Source organism: Rhagoletis pomonella, unplaced genomic scaffold (genome assembly GCF_013731165.1).
Source record: "Rhagoletis pomonella isolate Grant_MI unplaced genomic scaffold, Rhpom_1.0 Rhpom_scaffold_00005, whole genome shotgun sequence".
Classification (NCBI taxonomy): Eukaryota; Metazoa; Arthropoda; class Insecta; order Diptera; family Tephritidae; genus Rhagoletis; species Rhagoletis pomonella.
In genome coordinates this window covers 48,669,165-48,691,442 of record NW_023458559.1, presented here as the reverse complement: position 1 = coordinate 48,691,442, position 22,278 = coordinate 48,669,165, and the positions used below count along the sequence as shown (strand labels likewise).

Genomic DNA, 22,278 nt, shown 5'->3' with positions numbered 1-22,278 from the left:
TTAGCATAAGTTAAAGAAACCGTTAATCGTTATTTTATATTGAAAAATTTTACAACTATAAGACTATACGACGCTTAAAACGTCTTGTGAATGCCCTAAATGAGTTTTTCGCTTTCGCAAAGTTCGTTTTGTCGAGATGTCACTGTATGTATAAAGCAAGTAAAAATTTATGTTAAGAATACAACTTTCGCTAGAACGATACTTTTGTGCTTCCTAGTATACATTCACATAATGTGCTTTCGATGCAATATACATTTTTTTTTAAATTTCGTTTTATAAATATTTCAGCGATACTAATTTCAAATTTTCTTAGCACTGTGACTTTAATGAATAAGATTTTTATGTACTAATTTTGTATTCATGCACCCAAGCGGAATTGGATACTTTTTTTATAAAGGCAATTAAAAAAAATATTTTAGTATTTCAGCCAGCAATGTTGCCTAACTATGAATCGGATAACATACTTTCAGGGACCAAAAATAACTGTTATCTCGAATTTACAAATTGAAAACGTTGCCCGAATTCTGAAATTCAACGAAATCGTTGTTTCACAACAGTTATTAGATAAGAAATATATTTTATTTCGCCGATAAGAGTTATAACCCTAATTTTATTTTTTATGTTGTTTGATAACAGTTATTGCTCAACGTTTATTTTTTATGTTGGTTGATAACAGTTATTTTTACGTTGTGTGATAAAGTTGATGAAAATAAAATTGGAAGAGTGAAACAACTCTTATCAGACAAAGTAAAAATAAATGTTGGGAAAAAACTCTTATTGGCAACGGAAAAAATATTTCTCCTCCATAACAGTTATCAGGCAACTTAAAAAGTTAACGTTGGGTTGTAACTCTTATTGGCGAAATAAAAAATATTTCTCATCTAATAACTCTCATGGAGCAACGCTTTTGCGATATAACTTATAACTGTTATGTCCCTTTCGATTTCGATTTTTTTTGGCCGAACATAGGGGTCGTATTTTACATTGTTCGCCATATCTTCAGCATTTACGGTGGAGTCTTAAAGTATGATAATTTGAGGAGAACATTTTTTCGTGCCAAAGTTCAAACACTCCGTTCTAGTATTTACCACCAGATATCAGTTCTTATCCTAATGCCAGTACATTAATGCCCACCAAAACAACACTTTTGCTAAGAAAGTATTTCGATTATTCCAATAGAACCAGTTTTATAAAAAACTTAAAAAGACGACTTCTAAGCTCGGCCAAAAACATATTTTTTCCAAATCGCCTGGCAAAAACAATTTTTTTTGCTTTGTTTTGTAAGGTACGATCAATTGTATTGTAGATACATAATTAAAAATTAAACAAATAAAAACCCTTACTACTATTATGTGTCTCATGTCTCTAATCCTTTAGTTATTCTTACTACCTACTTTATTAAGGATTAGACTTGAATTAGACAAGGATTAGAGACAAGAGCCACTTAACAGTAGTAAGGGTTTTAGTTTTTTGAATTCGTAATTGTGTCGTTATTGCAGAGGATCGATATGTATTTTTGTTCTGCCTTGTCAAATTATCCAATTGATTTACATAAATAAGTAAATGTTAATACGATTTCTTCTGCTAAAAAGGAAGCCATCTACACGAATGCAGATCTAACATTTTATGTATTCATGAAACACACTTTTTCCTATCAAATGTTTATTTTGCCAAATTTTTTCTCAACTCCTTTATTATTGGATATCAACATATTTATGTACGTATGTATGTATCTCTAATTAATTTAATAATTTCCTTGTCACTGCCACAGCTTGCGTTGATTACATTTTACTTGTCACTTTTTTGTATTATTGATATTTGTGTTCAGTGCTTAAGGTTCGTGTATACGGCAATGGAAACAATTTAGTGGTCACTGTTGACGGTTGATAGTTTCAGCGATTTTTGCCTTGTCGCACATGTATACATATGTATATATTTTGTTCAAACCCAAATATTTGTAAAAAATTTTTCGACAAAGATATACATATAATACCAATTAAAGATTTTATGATTTTAGAAAATATATTTCGAATTTTGAGTTTCCCATTATTTAAATGTAAGATAATCGCCCAACTGTATGTATGTTTTATAAGTTATAATTGCTTATGAAAATTGGGGTTAATATCTAAGATAATACGCATAATATGTATACTAAAAGCGAATATTTTGGTAAAAAAAAATTACATTAGTACATGCATATACCTGTTTTCGTTTATAAAACTTTATTGAATTGCAAATAGCTCATTTCATCTTTATTATAAGTACGTACGTATAACTTTTTATTAATTTCAATATTATACTAAATTAATCTCAAAATATCATTATATGTATACTCGCTTAAAACCACATAGTTCTTATTACTATTGTTTTATTTCGAATTTTTTATTATAAGTGTACAAAAAAAACTTTACATATTTAAGTACAAATATTTTTATAAGCATCATTTTTTTTGCATTTTTACATATACGTAGCTAGTTAGCGTTTAATTATTTAGTTAAATTAAAAATGTTTCAAAGTTGAAGCAGCTTGTTTTAGTTTAAGATATATTTTCAATACTTTTTGTCTGATTAAATTCGAAGCTTAAGTTAAGATTGTTAGATAAGTAGGCACTTTGATAGTAATAAAATTTTTTAGGGAAGCAAAAAGAAAATATTACTTATGACATATAAAAAACTAAGAAATTTGAAGTGAAATTTTGCTTTAAAAAGAAGACTAACCGATATGTTAGAGGATGTCACACAGTGTGGAAATTTAACTTTCTTGTGGCAACATCTTACATTTAGAGAACGAGAACGGCTACGGAAATAAATTTAACTGTATTTTAAAGATTTTGAGATGAGGAGTTCAGGAAAAAAATTTTCCTGGTTAAAAAATTGCCTTTACCTTTAAAATTACCCACAACAAAAAATGGTGTACATTTTTTCCCCCTTTTTATAACTTTATTGCATGCTGTTTTCTGATTAAAAAAATTATTGAAAACTTGAAAATTTTGCATTACAAGGTCACCTTAAAGGTCATAGTAATTTTTTATTCGATTAGATGAAAAGAAAAATATTTTTTTTTACCGAAACTTTGCATGTAAAGAACTAAAAAAATTAAAATTTTTTCGGTTATTGTGACCACGAAAATGGATTCCTTGACGCAAATATAGCAAATCATATATGTACACACATGCAAATATACTTATATGTATAAAACATTTTTTTTAAATATCATTATCTGCCGTTTTCAGGTCAAAATATAAAAAAAAACATTTTGTACCCTCTAGTCTAAAGATAAAGAAAACTTTTTTTTTATCCATTGATGCACTGAGAAAAAAAAACGCGTTGTAAGAATAAAAAAAATTTTATTTGATTACCATTTAAAAATGCTCGTATTTAAATCTAGTGAAAAGTGTTAACGAAATGGATTTTTCCATTATACATACACTACGTATATTCAATTCAAATACGCCTGTATTAAAATGAAGTATTTTTCACTGCACGGATGGCGTTTTGCACGTATCGGATGCTTTTCATATACAAATGAATACAAAGCTTACACAGCGGTGACAACACATACACACATACATGGTACGCACTAATCGCGCGCTCTAATGTTGATTCAAACTCAACATTTTAAAACACATTTATATGTATGGCTGTAGCTGAGTGTGCAAAGACGCTTGATACAATTGGTTGCGGCCAAGAGGGTCCGGGTTCAATTACCATCAGATGGGAGGGAACATGAAATAATTTTTTTTTTTCTTCTTAATTATAATTTCGTATATCGAAAAAGCATACTCAAATTTAAAACGAGTTGGGTTGGTGCTCTTTTATATGCGTATTTTTTTTAAATTTAGCACGTTTTTTTTTTTAATTTTAAAATTTTTTTTCCTGAATTTTTCGTTTCAAAAGCAATTAAACTTATTTCGCTAGCCGTTCTCGAAAAGAGGTCATTTCACACACTGTGTGTCGGTGAACCTTTCGTGGTTTTAAGGAAAAGGTCACACTTAGGACACTGTGGGCCCATTGTGGTGCCTAACTCTTGACTCCTTACCCTTCTTATACCTTAGAAGTAAAACCAATTTGTAGCCCTAATGAAACACACAAACTCGTTGATATCCAGTTCAGCCAAACATTCAAAAGAATAGTGGACAAACGAGCGCCAACCAGTGGCTTTGCTTTCGAATGCCTCCTCATCACGGCAGTAAGTAGTCGTTTGACTGTATACCCATCCTACTAGCGTGGGTTCCCATCAGGCAATGCTAGAGGGATATATCTACGGTTATCCCACCTAGGCCAAATATGCGTTGCTGTCCTGCCGACTATCTTGTACTTGCTCGTATGATAAAATTATTCTCCAGCCAGAGTTTGCGAGAAGATACTGCCTGGATCCCGAGCAGTAGTGATTGAGATAATAAGTATGGCGCTTTGAGGCGATTGAGAAATAGAGTTATGCCTGGGCGATAAAATATTTAACCCTACAAATCTTTCATTATATTCATATATTTTTATATGAATTTATAGAAGAACTGTTTTCTAAAAGCAGTCGCCCAAGCAATGGCAAATCTTTTGGCATATTTCTGCTAGGAAAAACTGCTCGTGAAAATATATATACGTTCATAGGCTGCTTAGATCTGTAGGTTACTTCAGCCCACCACCCTAATCTTAACTATCGGTGCCGAACCAATGCAGCTACTTCTAGCTAAACGTGCAATTTAGACTGCTTATTTGAAGGATATTAATATTATGAAAAGGGTTAGCTTGGTTGAGTTAATGTATCCACATAGAGATAAAAACAAAAAAAAAAACATTGACCTCGGTCTACTTGGAAACTATTTCTGGGCGAAATGCATTACGAGTGCAAGGGTATTCTGACCATGCCTTTCTTAGCTTTTAACCAGTTAAAGCTTTTGCTATTTCGGCATTATAATTCAGCATAATTGAGGAATATTTTTTCTCAGTGACCGCTGAAAGTAATTGAGGGGCTGCAGATCGTATTGGTTCACATTGCTATCGAACACAAAAGGTAAAGCAAGGTATGGAAAACTGAAAATGAAGAAATGTGGAATCATTGACAAGCCACTAGGTTTATGCATGCAGTGTATGGATAGCTGGACAGATTTAGAAAAAAGGTGCCTCACCTCATTATCCTCCAAACCGCTGAGCATATCCTCATCTAATCCATTCGAACAGTGTCCTGACAAACTTTAAACAGAAGCTAGGTTATGGATCTCTGGGAAGTTCATTTGACCGTCCCAGATTCGCCATGGGCCGAATGCTGTCCTAGTTTTAAAAATCGATCGCTGAGATAATATGTGACACATTTGTCAAATATAAGTTTGTAGGTATTCCAAACTACATCCTCTTTATGTTCATAGAAACCACCTCGAGAGAACCTTATTAGCTAGATAATTAGCTAAGCATTTTCCTGAACATTACTATTACTAATATAAGCCTGGTTAGAAAGAGATCCGAGCATAAATTTCGACTTACTTTATGTTTAGGCGTTACACACCTGATCAGTATATTTACTACTTGACTAATCGCAAGCATCACTATATGGAATACCCAACAACAGTCTGTTAGGCTCAATTTGAGATTGATAGACGTTTCTCAAAAGGCGGCACCTTCATTGAACCTACAGTTAAGCTTCGAACCGTCCGTGTCTGTTGGGCCTTCTTTCCTTCCATCAGGGCATGTGAGTGAAGAAAGTGCTGAGGAAATCTAGGTAAATAGTGATTCAAGTTGACATCGACGAAATTAAAGTTTCCGGGAATTTTAATGTGTCCAGACATTGGACCAGTTAAGCCACTAGAAACTCTGAATAGAGCGATAGTCGATAGTGCGCGTAAGGGAGATACTGGCCTTAGACTGAATATCTCAGCACATCCTTTATTTCAGTCAATCAATCTTCCCTCATTCTTCATATCAAACCTCTTTTACAACTAAAACATGGCCACTTAAATGACATTTTTGTGCGTGAGCGCTCCATTTTCTAAAGGTAATTAACTAAATGCCAATATAAAAATATCCAATTAGCCAGTAAAATAGAGTTACATTTAATGATCTATCTAATAGAAGCTCTGAGCATAGAGTAGTCTACATACATATGTAAAAAGGTAGGTAAAAAGGTATTGAAAATGCTATTAGTATTAAAAAGGTAGCAGATACTATTTTAAAAGGCATTTTGTGTTAGTGATTTTTTTCTTAATTACAAAATGTTTTAATTGAAACTCTTTTTGCTATCAGCTCCATTTCTTAACATAAATGGCGTGATTCCAGCATTACTATGCATTGAAGCAGTATTGTGTCGGTTTGTTTTTTACAGCATTGCACACTTTTTTATCACAATTTTTATTCCTATAGTTTTCTAAAATTATTGCGAGCTTATCATTTGCTTTCTTACACCCGCGTTGATTCTTCACTCATGTGCTTTCAATCCCGGTCTTTCAGACCCAATACTCTCCTGAACCCCGACAGCGTTCTACTGGCACTAGTATTTCCCGTAGAGAATGCGTACATATTCACATTCCCGTTCGTTTGTTGATATGTGACGGGAAAGTCTGTCGGGGCCAGGAGTAAACCTCACGTCCGCACAAATTTGTACACAATCAGAAACACCATAAACGAAATGCCCACCAATATGACTGCTGTCACAACTTTCGCACACGTATTCAAGCCCGACTCGTTTGGATTTAATGGCCGCGAACTTGTACGCGTATGCGAGCGTCTTCGTTTTGTGGCAAGACCGCGCGCGAGTGCCGGAAACGCAAGCGATTGAGTAAATGTCAGTTTATGTATAGATTCACTCAGCGAATAGGGTCCCACTGAACCACGCGCCGCTGCACGCAACAACACATATTCGAGATCCAGCGCATCGAAGAGTGAGTAACGCGCCGTCATTGTGGAGGAACGGCGCCGTTCGTAGCGCGAATCACGCTCACGATCCGATTGCGGCTGCAGCCATGGGTCGGAGACGCGCTGCTGTGAACCCGTACCAGCGCCGGCAGCCAGACATGCTGCCACAGCAGCGGCGGAGGATGAGGAGGAGCCAGCGGCTCCGCCACTGATTGCTCCCACCGCTCCGCCGCCTAAGCTAACCGCTGCGACAGAGGTCAGCGACGACGTCGTCGACGAGGACGCAGAGCAAAGACGCAAATTTGTCGCCAGCCCATTATCGTGGAACTCTGTAGCATCTTCGATGGATGTTTGATCGGGTGAGGTTTGTGCGCGTTCCAGAGCGGCGGCATGTTTCATGCGCAACGCAAATAAACGCGCATGATCGGGATGTAGTAGTGCGCTTGACTTGCGTCGATAGTTCGCCGCGCCAACGCTGATGCTGGCGCGTGCACCAGCGCGTGCGCCACCCAGCGAGAGATTGGGTGAACCTTGCGTAGGGGTAGTGGCGGGCGAAACATTGCAGGAGTTGCTGCCTAAACCTAGGCAGCCGTCGCCGCTGAGCAGCGAACAACCTGGTGGTGGCGGCGGCAGTGCGTTGGGCGAGGGCGACGCTTGCACCGAATCGATGCCTGAGTCGCCGGCATGCAAAGTATCACAGTAAAGCGAGCTGCGACGCCGTCCGCCTATGTTGCTGGTGCTGCTGTTGCTGAGCGTTAAATGATTGCCATTGCCACTGCTATTGTTGTTGTGACTTAAATTAGTACTGTTGTTGTGATTGTTGCAAACGCCAGATGTGCCGCTACTGGTGGTGGTAGTGGTTGTGGAACTGCTCGCGCCGGCGCTGTCCCCAGTCGTACTGCTGCTGCCAGCGCCGCTGCTGCTGCTCGTACTCGTCTCGGCAATGACAGGGAAAATGAAGGACTGGCCGTCCGCCTCGCCGCGCGGTGAGTCCTAGTTGAGAGCGAAGGGGAGAGATAGAGAGGGAAAAAATTGGTTAGGGAATTTCTGTGCTGGTAATATAGAGTTGTCACATTTAAATATTCAGTTAAAGGGGTGGCTGGGTGTGCGCTGAGTAAAAAAAGGCCGACAGTGGAAACCGAATGACCAAATGTGAAGGTGATTTAGACAAGTTAATGGTAATAAATATACGAAAAACTGCTAAATGTTAGTAATAAGTGGTATAGTACTGTTGTTGCTGCAGATATCTTTCGTACAGGTGCAGTAAAACCTCGATACAACAATATACATAAATTCGTTTTAATTTCATAGTTATTTACAGCTTGCGAGTTTGTCTGAGCGACTTACTCCTGCGAAGATATCTAAAATTTTGAAAAAAGTATCTTAATAACGAAATAATATTTTTTTTTGGTTTACTATAGAAAAACGAAATTATTTTAGAGAATTGTTGCACTGAAGATCGGTATATCGAGGTTTTGTCTGTGTACTAGCGTTTGTCGTGGTTAGTATAATGTGTTAGAAATTAGCGATTTAGTGCATTTTAAATAAGTTGAAATAAATTTTCCAAAACAGCTACAAAAATCAAAGTTTTCAAGTTTAAATTTGAAAAAATTTCATTTAATTATTATTTGTACAAAAATAATGAACCATAAGGACTTGGTTGAACAGGGTTAATAGCAGAAAGCGTAGCATTTCGTATTTAAGTATTTTTATAACCATAACGGTATTTTTGTTTAGTTGCATACATTTTGGGAAATGGTATAATAAATTAGTTCTATCGAAAAATTAAATAAAAAAGCACCATGGAAACATTTAAAAAATTTGAAAAAAAATTTTAGTTTGCAAAAAATTTGTTAAGGTTTATTAACCTCATTTGCATTTGTTAGGAGAAAAAGGGATCCAAAAAGTATTACAAAAACATGCATCGTACAAATATACATTACGTATACTTATGTATGTATAAATTTAGTTTTATAGGCAACTTTAAATTTTTAGAGAAAGAAATTATGTATTTATTTTTAAATTGACACGCCTACCCGTTGGCCTTCAGGGCCGCTGTTACGTCGCAACTGCACGAAGCCCTCCTGTCGCAAAAGTGGCTACAGTTTTTTATTCACCACAATACATCACAACGAATCACAATAACCAACGCCAAACCAAGAAAACAACAGAAAGTACATAGGTTTTTCATATAATAAATGTAAGCCAAAATAATTAAAATCAAACAAGGACAGTTAGCAATGATTACAGAAGTACACTACATACTCGTATGCATGTATATATGTATCTACATACATATTTATGTAGGCTACAACATGTGAATGTGTTGTGTGTTATGAGCCTAACGCTACATACATACATACTACTTATTTCGACATGAAAATTGCATATTAGATAAGGCTGGCCGATTTTAGTCTATTTTCGGGGTTACTTGGTTAGCACGCCATGGTTTTGTTTCTCTAAAAACTATACAAAGCATTTTTTTAGAATATCTCTTGTTCTTTCACATGCCGCAAGTAGACGAGGAGGCCATGTTTTATTCGAGGGATGTTACGATTTCAATAAAACTGTAAGATCATACTCGTAGTATTTTTGCCTTGCTAAATCCGAATATGCTCTTTTTGAAAAGCTACTTAACAGTTTTTCGACGTGCTAGTCACGAATTTTATGTCAAATTAAAACGTTGACAGTTGACAGCTGTCAAATGGACTACTTTGTTAAAATGTCACATATTAGATTCTCAAATACGCTTGTCGCGAATTTTATGTCAAATTAAAATTTTGCCAATTGCCAGCTGCTAAATGAACTATAAAATTTTCTAACATCATAGATTTGCTTGCCGATGAAATATGTTATTCTACAAGGAAAATTAAAAGATACGTATTCTTTCTTTGTTTGTAAAAAAATATTTTTAATAAAGATATGCACATATCAATTTTGAATGATAAAAGACAAAAAAAAAAGATACAAATTTTTTTGCCTGCCATTTTTTTATTAATAAAAAATAACTTTCTTTTCCTGATTCTTATAGGTGGCCTAGCTTACATTAAAAATTCGTTTGATATTTGCAAAAACTTTTAAAATTAACAAAATGGCGGCCAATTTTGTAAAAAGAAAAAAAGTTGATTTTCACGAAAAAGCCATATTTTTTCCTTCAAAATTTTACAAAATTTTTTGCCAGTATGAGGAAGAATTGATATAAGTTTGTAGCGGGCTAAACAACTTTTGAGGTCAGGAGATTTTTTTTTTTCAAAACGAAAAAAATCAATTATTATAAATTTTTTCTTAATTTGTTGGTTTTGCCGGCTCGAGTAAAATTTTTTATGGAATTTTAATTAAAAACACCCTTTTTTTTAATTTTTCCCCAATATATTTCGGTTACACCGCGGTAACCGTCTTCAGTTTATTTATTATATTAATAAACAGGGAACGGATTTTATGGAAATTGCCTTTTTTTCTGCTAAAGAGATAGAGTATATTCGATTAAGAATGTCCACGATTTAGCTTTCCCTGATTCCATACATACACATTTGATGTTGACTTTTTTTGCCTTTTTTAAGATATTTGCCTTTTTTTTGCCTTTTTTAAGATATTTGCCTTTTTTGCCTTTTCTACCTTTAAAAAAGTGATTATAGCATTTACAATTTTTTTTTTTTTTAAGATTAAAAAATATACACATGTCCATGCGGCTTATAGAAGCGCAGGGACCTCTTGCCAAATTGGTGTTGGAAAAATTCATAGCCGTTTTCTCAGCTAACGAAGGCTTGGAGACAATAAGGGGTGTGGATAAAATTGTAAAGGGCGAGGAAAACGCCCTTATTCCTGATAATATGAGCGTTTCAAACGTTCCATATTTAAATTGGGCTCTACTTGTATCAACTTACGTCGAGCGCACATTTAGTACATTCAAGGCTTTTCTTCGCGAAAATCGAATGAAAATGCTGCCAGAAAACTTCAAAATGCATCTTGTGGTTCAATGTTACTACAACTATACAGATTAAAGTTTTATGAATTAGAAACTCGAAAGGATAAAATAGTCAAAGATTCAAAGTACAAATTTTTCATACAGTGAAACTAGTTCATAGTTTTTCTCTTTTTACTTGTAATATAAACATTTTTAAAATAAATGTATTTTTTGATTGTTCTTCGTATTTTCTGTCTTTTTTTCGTGCCTTATTTTGCTTTTTTTGCAATACCTAGTGCCTTTTCCTGCCTTTTTCGATATTTTGTTTTGCCTTTTCCAGCCTATTTCGTTATTTTATTTTGCCTTTTTTATAGGTTTTTAGGTCCTAATCCGTTCCCTGTTTATAAATATTAGTAATACTCAGTTCAGACAAAGCTACCACAAGCGTTGGTAACGATTTTTAGTTTTACGTCTCAAAGTTTAATTTTAAATGCAATGTAAGTTAACAGCTCTTTTGTGTTAAACTTTACTATTTATTTTTTTTTGTTTATTCATACGTTTATTAGTTTTTTTTTGTTTTGTTAATGTTTTATATTTATTGCTGCGCAGGTAAATAAACGAAAAAATCCCCTGAAGATGCTAAATTTCTTAGCGAAACGTCGGGAAAAAGTTAAATAAAGTCTTTTTATTTACACAACGGTTAGATCCCAAAAGCCTAACAAATTTCAAAAAAAAAATAAACATATATTCTTTTATTTTGGAAAAAAAATCTCGTGACCTCAAAAATGGTTTAATAGCCAGCTTCAAACTTTTACGGATTCTTCCTTATACTGGTAAAAATTTGTTGTAAAATGTTGAAGAAAAAATTTAGCTTTTTCGAGCAAGTTAACATTTTTTCTTTTTACAAAATTGGCCCCCCTTTTCTTAATTTTAAAAGTTTTTGCAAATTTCAAACGAATTTTCAAGGTAAGCTGGGCCACCTATAAGAATCAGGAAAACAACATTTTTTTTTTTTTTTAATTAGAAAAAATGGCAGGCAAAACAAAATTTTTTCTTATCGTTTTTTTTAATTTTTATCATTCGAAATTGATTTGCGCATATCTTTATTAAAAATAGTTTTTTTCAAGAAAATAAAAAATACGTATCCTTTCATTTTCCTTGTAGAATAACATACATATTTCATCGGCAAGCAAATCTATGATGTGAAGTTGTCAGCCTGCCTGATTTGAGATGGATTTCGCAAATAGAGAAATTTTATTTTGAAATTTTCAAACTATGAAGAAACTGCTTAAATTCAAATTTCTCGGTGAAAAGAGATATTTGAGCAAACCTTTAAAATATCATGTATATTTTTTTGATTAACCAAAACGCCGTTATGCTACGTAACATCGAAAATAGGCCAAAACCCGATTTGTCGATTTTTTAGGTTAGGATATTTAAAAAACCTGATACGACAGAGCTATTCTAAGATCAGATTCCTATGCATGGACCCAAAATATGTATACTAGAAATAGCTAGCCTTATATCGGATAAAGTCTAAATTTGAAAATTGGTTGAATAGTGATCTCCAGGGCTGGCAAATATGTGTACAAAAATTAGTTTAAGCACTTTAGAAAGCTCGATAAACAAACAAAATATGCTCATAATAATGAAATTTTATTTCTATCTTACAGTATCGAGCCATAACCGCCAACATAACGTAAGTGAAATTTTTATCAAAATTTTATTTTTAATGCAGAAATGCATCTTGATGCTCTAAGAATATTTCTGCATCAAAAAGAAAATTAAAAAAAAAATATCACGTTACTTTGGCGGTTAGGGGTCGATATTATTTTTACTCAATAATATCGGTATTAAAGTATAAAATTACATGATTTTTTCAATTACACAACCACAAAAAAAATGTGTCGAGGTTCGGGGATTCCCTATGTATTTTGATACGCTGAACACCAATCTGTCCTGTCACATTTTGCGGTTAGAAAAAAAATCAGAAGTGATGGATCAAAACGCATCAAAATACATAAGAAACAGATACATAGTCTGATCCCCGAAACCCGATTATTTATGTGGCTGTGTTATCAATAAAAAAATAGGCCCTCTCATTCTCAGGCCATTTAAATATATTGAATAATTGGAACAACTTCTTTACTCATCCTTAGATGTAATTGGATAGATCTTCACTCTCAGTCGTGGTTTACACTTTTCACAATTTCTATATATTCTTTCAACATCGAACCTTTTATTTGAAGCTCTGTAATGCCAACTATCAAACAACCAAAATTTTCCTTAATGAACGCCAAGTCTGTTCAGATTCAGTTCAAGCAGTTTTTTAGTTTGGCAATTACGTAGCTTTTCCAGCTTCATCGATCAAATCCTTGAAGTCTCATCTATCGTTTCATATTCCCCGAAAATGCGAAGTATGCGCACGTGTCAAATACATGAACAAACTCCAGATATATGCCAAATAAGCTTTGCGAAACTTTTGCTTAGATTTTCCAGCCCGGGTGATATCATTATTCAACTCGTCTTTGAATATGTCAAATTCAACCACAATGTTACTTTCATACAACCAATTGGCAGATATATTGCAGCTTCATTTCTTCCATTTTTATTTTCATAAATTTGAGAGCAATAAATTTGCACCTACCTGACTGGGCCACACTTGCAATAGCGGTAGCGAACATGTCGGTTTGTTGTAGGTGCTGCCATTCTCATGCCCGCCCGGTGCGCTTTGCGCTAAGCTGGTATAATGCAGATGATTGAAGCGCTGTGCATCGCTGCCGGGTTTCGTGGTACGCGTGGGGCTTTCATAGCCAGTCGAATCTTCGGATGATGTTGTTTTGGGTGTACGCCAAAATCTTTTCAGACGCAGTTCGCGTCTTTTTTCTTGTTTCTGAAATGGAGAGGTTTTACTAATTAGTCACATATAATTTGCGAGATGAATAGTGAGTAAATAGTGAATATTAACTGAAGTTAATTCTTGCCTATGCGAACTCATGCACATTTCTAAGTATGCCTTAATTGAAAAAGGAAACTGGGGAAAAGAGATGTTAAGGATTTAGTTAATTACAGCTTTTAAAATTATATATTGGGACTAGTTACCGTACGTGCCTTAAGATATGTAAAGCACAGTCATGATAGAGATTGCCACTCGGGAGACTCCAGTCTAATGCGAAGCGAAAATATGTTGAAAATTTCATGGAGGCTATTGGAAAAATCTAAAGTTTCAATAGCCTCGGAGCCTTGAATAGCACATGCCAGGAAAATCCTACCTTCAACCATTGGATGTTGGAACCCAGCATAGATTACAATGCAAAAATATCAGTAGGATTTCCCCCAAATGATAGATAGGAGCAGTGTTGCCAGAACTTTTTGGGCCGACAGGCTAAATTGGCCAAAAAAAGCGGCTAAAATGTTTCAACTAAAATTCACATGTTTTATTTAAATAACTTACAAGTTGAAAGACTAGTAAATTAATTAAATTAATTCTAAAAAAAAACAGGTACTGGTAAATTAATAAAGCTGATTTTTTGCCAAACACCATTTTGATTTACCAAACTTCAAACCTTGTGCAAAAATCATGAAAATTCTTCGAAATTTGAAACTCTTTAATCCGCATTCTTTAGAAAAATTATGGTATGCAGTTTTATAGTCTATTAAATTTTAATAGAGTATACTAGTGCAAATTTTAAGTACATAGCTATGACCCATCATTGATTTTTGATTTATTGTATGACGGTGTTAGGCATTTTTTTCCACACAAAGTATATTTTACCATTTTTTATATAAAAAAAAAAAAATGCGAAACACCATCAACAAAGAAATTGCAAAATTAACGGCATACGCTAGTTGCTTTAAATTTGCACTATTATACTACAATTTAAAAATTTTTAATGATGATGAGCAAAAAGTTAAAAAGTTTTCGTGAACATTTGTAAAATTTTCATAATATTTGCACACAGTATGAAATTTGGATTTAAAATTTTTTTTTAAGTAATCAGCTGCAATTTTAAACTTTTCCCAAATATTAGCCTTGTCATTTCTAATAGATTTTGGGTCCGTAAATTTGTACAAAAGGAAACTATTTAAATTTTTAGAAAATACGGCCTATAGCAAAACTGGCTGAAAAGGCTAATTTTTTTGCACAACGGCTGACAAATCGGCTGCCAGCTATTTGCCATCGCAACCGGCTAAATCTACCCGGAAAACGGCTAAACTGCCAACACTGGATAGGAGTCGTACATAATGATACAATCATTACATATGTAAATAGTGTACATATTATCATTTAAGCTAAGATTTGAAAGGAGGAGCAAGGACCCAACGACAGCCGGTGGTTTTGTAGCTCAATCAGTCATATCATAGTAGCATGGTTTCCACTGGAATAGCCGCTATCTTCGTCAATAGCCTAACGGCTATAACACAATTTAACCCTTTCGCTATTTTGATGCCATATGGCTTCATGCTTTTTTGAATACTCACAGATTTAATTGAGCTTATCTGAAATTATATTTTTATATGCAACGCTGTAATGGGAAGTTTTATAAACTATATTTTAATACGGTATTGTTATTTTTATCCTTAGTAGATGAAGAATTTCAATTTTAAAACTTTACTAAAATATCGATTTTCTTCTGCTTAGAAAGGTCTACATTAAAATACTATATTTTACCAAATAACCAAATAAATTAAAAACAAATAAATACGCTATAGTCTCCAAAATAGTGTCAAATATTGCTCGAACTTGTAATTTAATTTAAACAAGTAAGAAAGTCTAAGCTCGGGCGGAGCCGAACATTAAATACCCGGCGCAAGTATTAAATATATGTTTATTCACCTTTCCGAAACCTTCCGCTAGATGGTAAGCCGGGGTGTATCATTTTTGAGTAAATTAGCGTCCTTCAATTTCGAAATATTGAAGTTTCAAGCATTTCTGAAATTTACCGTTATATGAGAAGCGGCCGTTATTTTAGTCCGATTTCAATAATTTTCAACGTTTTGCTTATATGTGGCAAGCACAATAACCGCACCGAGTTTGGTACAAATTGGTAGAACGGTTACCGATATACATATATGTGATCATAAGTGGGCGGTGCCACGCCCATTTTCAAAAATTTTACCATAAACGTATTTCTTGGTAAAGAATAGTTGCAAGCATCAATTTTGAAAAAATTAGCTTCAATATTTACTGATTTATCGGAGATTTTGTATTTCTCTAAATTACCGTTATATGGGATGCGGGCGTGGTTATTGTCCGATTTTAAAAAGTTTCGGTGATTTTTTATGCTGTACCAAGGCCAACAACTGTGCCAAGTTTGGAAGAAAGTGGTGCAGCGGTTACCAAGATATACACTTGTAACCATAAGTGGGCGTGGCTACGCCCATTTTCCAAAAATTTATAATATTCTTATTTTTCGTCTAAAAATTATTGTAAGTATTAATTTTGAGTGAATAATCTCCAGTAGGTACTAAAATATCGCAGTTTTCGTATTTCTGAAAATTACCGTTATATGGGAAGTAGGCGTGGTTATTGAGCGATTTTAAAAATTTTTCAGCCATTTGGTATGTTATGCGAAGGCCAACAACTGTGCCAAGTTTGGAAGAAATTGGTGCAGCGGTTACCAAGATATACACATGTAACCATAAGTGGGCGTGGCTACGCCCATTTTCCAAAAATGTATAAGATTCTTATTTTTCGTCTAAAAATTATTGTAAATATCAATTTTGAGTGCATTATCTTCAGTAGTTACTAAAATATCGCAGTTTTCGTATTTCTGGATTTCGTTGAGATATCTCAATTTTTGCTCGAGTTATCGTGTACACGGACGGACGGACAGACGGACAGACGGACGGACAGACAGACATGGCTTAATCGATTTCTTTTTTTCATCCTGATCATTTATGTATACATTTGTCTATATCTATCTCGATTCGTTTTGGCTGTTACAAACAACCGTTATGTGAACAAAATTAATATACCCTTGTGCACAAGCGCGCTCGGGTATAAAAAGTGCTAATAAACGCGTGGTATATTTTTAAACGTGTGTGATGCCATATGGTATCAATTATTAGATCTGTGCATGTTCCAACTTATTTTATTAAATTTTTGTGGTGTTATTTAATTTGATTTGAATAAAATAAAATACCATATTCAAAAATCTTTGCATATTTTTTACACCAGTTAGGACAAATGATGCCATATGGCATCATTCCAAAAATCACTTTAGAATCGCATTTTGGAAAAAAGTTAAATTGAATGTTATTATATAATGTATTAAGGATCATTTAATAAGAAAACTGGATTTTTAAAGCCCGAATCTAAAAAGATGTACCGAAAGGGTTAATCCAGGGAGGTTAGTTGTAAGGAAATGTCTAGTCGCGTTGTAAGGAAATGTCTTATCGACATTTTAAATAATTTACTTTTCATATTTGTACATACGTACACGTTTTGCAACTTTTTTACTGATGTAAATAATGATGCATACCGATACTTTATAACCATCGATATTGTTATCGATAAATTTAACGACATTTTTATAAATTTTCACATTTATCGATATTATCTATTATTAATTTAGTGTTCGAAAAGATACTCATACATATTAGCATCCATAGGCTACGATTAAACATTTATTAGTTGTCATTTAAAATCCTCCTGAAAAAAATATAGAGATAAGCAGGCGTTGACCTATACTTTACGGATAAACGTCCTCATTTAATGCATGCGTTCACATCTAATGCTGGGTTGGCTTGAGAGCCAACTTGCATGATTAGCAAGCGTAAGCTGTTAAAATTTTACGCCACCGAAATCGAAGATGCTTAACACCAAACAAAACTTAAAATTAATTTAGTATTTTTTAGTAAAAACTTCCGCAAACTCTAATTAATTGGGGATGGCTTTTAATCTGTGCAAGAGTAGCCAATTGGTAAATTTATTATTCGAGTGCGAACGTATAAAAATAAATTACAGCATTTTACATAGAAAAATAAGACAATAAAGCAGGTCTCCCTTTGCAAGCATACAATTTTCCAAACTAATTTCGATTTATTTCTATTTTCAAATGCAACAAAACCGAGTTTGTGGCAATAAATAGTAGCAACCATGATAAAACATGGTAGCAACAAAATCGAATTGAAAATTTTAGTAATGCAATAAATGGACTAAATTGGTGTCAGCTGAGTCGAATTTTCGTGGAAACAGTAGTAGATTTCGACAATGCAATCGCCATTGAATTTCTTATAGCACAGGAACACAAAAATGCATACACACATATGTATGTATGTATGTGCTGTTTTATTCTTGTAAATTGCTATTCGCTCGCCATTGTTTTAGAGCCAAGAACACACACACATATGTACATATGTACATATGAGTACATATATATATTTATAACCATTTCTATGTGTAAAGCAGAAACTAGCGTTAACATTGGCAGCAACAAGCTGTCTTTCATTTAACAATTTGCGCTGTAACAATGACATTGTTTGTAGCAATTTTCACTGCTGCATTGTTTCTGGAAACCTTTTATTTTCACGATTTTCTTCGTGTTTTATCATTTTGTTTTTTTTTTGTTATTTGCTTATTGGTGTTTATATGTAGGTGGCACTCCTGCATTTACCTTTGCGTGACTTTTGATTTGTGTTACTTATTTTGCAGTTTTTTGTTTTGGTTTTCGTTTTTATTGGCAATCAATTTGAAAAGTGTTGCACCGCAAATTCAATTAGTCTTGCTTTTCTAGTACCGTTTAATGCGAAATTTTGAAAAGCTTGAAGTGAAGAGAAATGTTGTTAGCTTAACTTTTAAAGCTTTAGTTCAAGCATTACAACTTGGCAGATTAAATTTTTCCCAGGCTCATTTCCTAATATGTATAAAATATCAAATGTTTTTTAGAGAAATTATTTGTACCGCATTTTATTCTCAAATGGTTTAATAAAATTGTATTTTTTGTACTTTTCGTTTTGTACATATGTACGTAGCATATGCTGCACTTACCTGCATATTTAGATCTTAAATCCTTTTTATTTAGGTGTTTCATCCCCAATCTCTTATTGTGCAAGAATATCAATCAAAAAGTTGCAAAACAAACATTTAATCTGCAAAGATAAATAAATTAAATTAAAACTATTTGAGAGGAAGTGTGATTGGGTTTGTGTGTGGTAGTATACAGTTTCGTACTAATACACTGAGAAAAAAAAATAATCATATCGTGTTGTTACAAACTTTTATTACGTTTCGCTTGTGTGTAATCAATTCTTGTAATCAATTTTGAACCAACTCCCCGATTAGCCAAAGACTTGAACACTTCAAACTTATTTAGCTCCAAACCCGATGTCAGTGCAAGGTGAATTAATCCTCTAGGTGGCGCAGGAGTCGAGATATTTGGAAACCCCGTGTTTATGGTCTGATATGGTTCATATTTAGACCGTATATTACATGAATGGGAAGAAATAACACTACATAAAATTGAGCTGTTTGGTGTTGCGGGGTCGGTTTTTTTTCTTTTTTTGCTTTTTCATAGTCCGGAAAAATAAAACGAATGTTTTTATTGCCCTTGTCGGCAATTGAATCTAGGATCCCCTGGAACCTAAAAAATATTAGCAAGCATATCTGCACACTTAGTCACAGCGATAATATGTAAACATGTTTTTAAATGTTTTGCTTAAATCAAATTGTTTACAGTGACTTACACTATTTTTGTGCTCTTTGATACCTGTTTCGTAATACCTATGCCATTAATTTTATCGATTTAATTAATAATTTAATAATTTTTCAAACAGGTAGCAACCTTCAACAAAAACATTTTCGGATGTAAGCCATTTTAAACCTCTTTCTTTTGGCAGCCATATTGCAATATTTACTTTATCGTATCAATTTACTTAAACTGTAATTCTCAAACAGGTGGCAATGGTCCAATTTATTTATTCTCTATATTTTAACTTAGACCTCTAGAAATACATCGGTGAAAACTGCAATCAATTCCAGCTAGTAGTTTTCGAGTGATGCGTGTACAAACATACAGGCAGACAAAAATTAAAAAAAAAAAACTGTTGATTTGGCTTCTGTCGTTCTAATAAAGACCCTTGTATCAATTTTTCTTTAATATCTATACTGCACAGACATCGGCCTGTTACAATTTCATTATATGTATGGATAAGAACTTTGTTTGAAAATTCCTTCTTCTGTTCACAAATTTTCTTAGTGTACTTCCCGTGCTCCTACGTACATTCCCAATGGGGAACTTTGTCTCAATTTAAGTGAAACATTTCCTGTTCTGCTGTCATTCTCTTACCACAAATACATCCCTTGGCTATGCATTGCGCAGCTAGTTACAAGGCAACATGAGCTCATCAATCTCACTAATGATACCAGCCGAATAGCCGCTCACACACTTACCGTCACCTTCCCAGTACAAGTAGGTTTGCAGAACTCACATTTGCGGAAAATAGCGACCACAATTTGAATTTAGGGAAGGCTACGAAAGTTACCTTGATAAAACATACATATGTACATATTTACATATATACCTATGTATGTGCAAGTAAATGTTTTTTTTTTTTGACTTGCAGTCGTATTGAATGCTTTGATTTATTGCTGCTCTGGGGGAAGCAGCATCGAAGCTGTACAGCGATAAAGGTTTAAAATATTAACAGCTCACAAGTAGCTTCATATGTTATGTTACCTGCATATATGTATGTGCATATGAGTGCATGTATATGTAAACATATTTGAAATTGTTGCCTGTGAGCTGTAACTTGGTGTCTCCACAGGTAAAAGTTTTTATCTTGCCAATAGAGACCGCATATTGCTCTTGGCAAGCAATAATTATCAGAGCGTTTTTATCTTGATAAATATTGCCAGCAATTTGGTACTTTGACAGCTACATTTTCACTTGCACGATAACTTCATGGCGGCAACATTATTGATATTTTAATATAAAAGCGAAAATTGAGCTGTTTTCTATTAAAATATTTTTTATTATGTACGTATATTTTCTAAATTTTTTAAGTGATTAAATCCTGCAAAAATAGCCATCTTAAAAATCCTTTTATCCAGATAAAAAATGCCCATGCATATATATGTAATACTCCTATATTGGCAGTAAGACCTAGTACCGTCCGAAAACACTACAGTACATATATATCAATAAACACTTAAGAAAGAAAAGGAACACATACGTTTATAAATAAACATGTACACAACACATATACAAAAACGGCACTCAAGTACACAATACATTGACAAAAACGGTACTAGACTGTCTCGCTTTGATTTCGGAATGCTTACACATTGAGAAGTTAGCTTACTGCCAATATAGAAGTATTACATATATGCCCATGCACAAGTACTGCCTCTGATACAATATATATCAGCCAATAAAAATTACAGTTGGCAAGCAAAGCGCAGTAGGATAAGAAAGAAGTTGGTTATGGCTTGCGGTAAGCATTCGTTCGGTTGGCAAAATTGCTTGCTCTGCTATAACCTGATGCATCATTGAATATTTAGCGTTGTCATTAGCTGTAATGGAATAATGATTTTATTTGGCCACAAATGTATTAGAGATCTTATGACATGCAGATATGTTACTTATGGTTGCTATTAAATTGTAAATGAGTAGGAGTACGTATATAGTGAGAGTATGAGGTATGTACATTTGCATGCGTAGGAGTTGTAGTTGCTACTGCTGTAGGTAGAAGGTAGATTAGGGCACGCTTTGACGAATAAATCAATCAGTAATTTGACAACTTTTAGCAGATGCTGCATAGGTGTATTTATTTGGTATATATACATATATGTACTTTCATTATAAATAGAAATAAACAGAATAATGAAGTTGGCCGGTATAGGTGAAGTTGATATAAAAATAAATTAATTAACTAAATGCTTTTGATAACTGTTCAAACATCTTTGAACATGTATGCATACATACATACATCTGCCAGGGTAATAAAACTGAACATAAAAAACATATACTTACAATAATACTTATTGACACACAGAAAATACAGTCCACTTTCGAATAGAAGAAAAGTAAAATACATAAACATGAGAAATGAACAAAAACCCATAAATTGTAACACATTTAACTGTCAATATTTTGTACACAACCGAAATAAGATATCAATGCGTTAATCTCTTTTAATCTAATGTTCGCGCATACAAATGCATACACCCATACATATGTACATGCATTAGTAAATGCATTGATATTATATACATGTCTACATATAGCCGACGCAAATGCAAGCATTAAAATTAAAATTATGATAAGCCCAAAGCGGTTGTTTGTAAATAGTACATACCAAAACAACATGTACATACACACACACACACACACATCCATATGTATTTACAATTAGTTAAGGAAAATAGAATTAGAATTTGTATATAAAAGGAAAATATTTAATAAACAGATCAGAATCGTAAAGACTCTCAATAACACTCTTCATCTTCTTCTATAATTTATTTTGTATGCTTTACTTCCCCCCACCAGCGGTAAGGGGTAAAACTTTTAATATTGAAAGTACTAACCT

The 22,278-nt window shown here is 33.7% G+C and overlaps 1 protein-coding gene across 1 annotated transcript in view; it reads right to left on the bottom strand.

Annotated features, from left to right (window-relative positions):
* Positions 1–5,510: 5,510 nt before the first annotated feature.
* Positions 5,511–22,278, bottom strand: part of LOC118739091 (uncharacterized protein DDB_G0271670-like) — a gene marked incomplete in the record, with an annotated part of 103,255 nt that continues 86,487 nt past the window's right edge. The window contains 4 exon segments of the mRNA XM_036470218.1: positions 5,511–7,567; positions 7,688–7,835; positions 13,394–13,639; positions 18,740–18,840. Coding sequence (XP_036326111.1) covers positions 6,570–7,567; positions 7,688–7,835; positions 13,394–13,639; positions 18,740–18,745 — 1,398 coding nt within the window.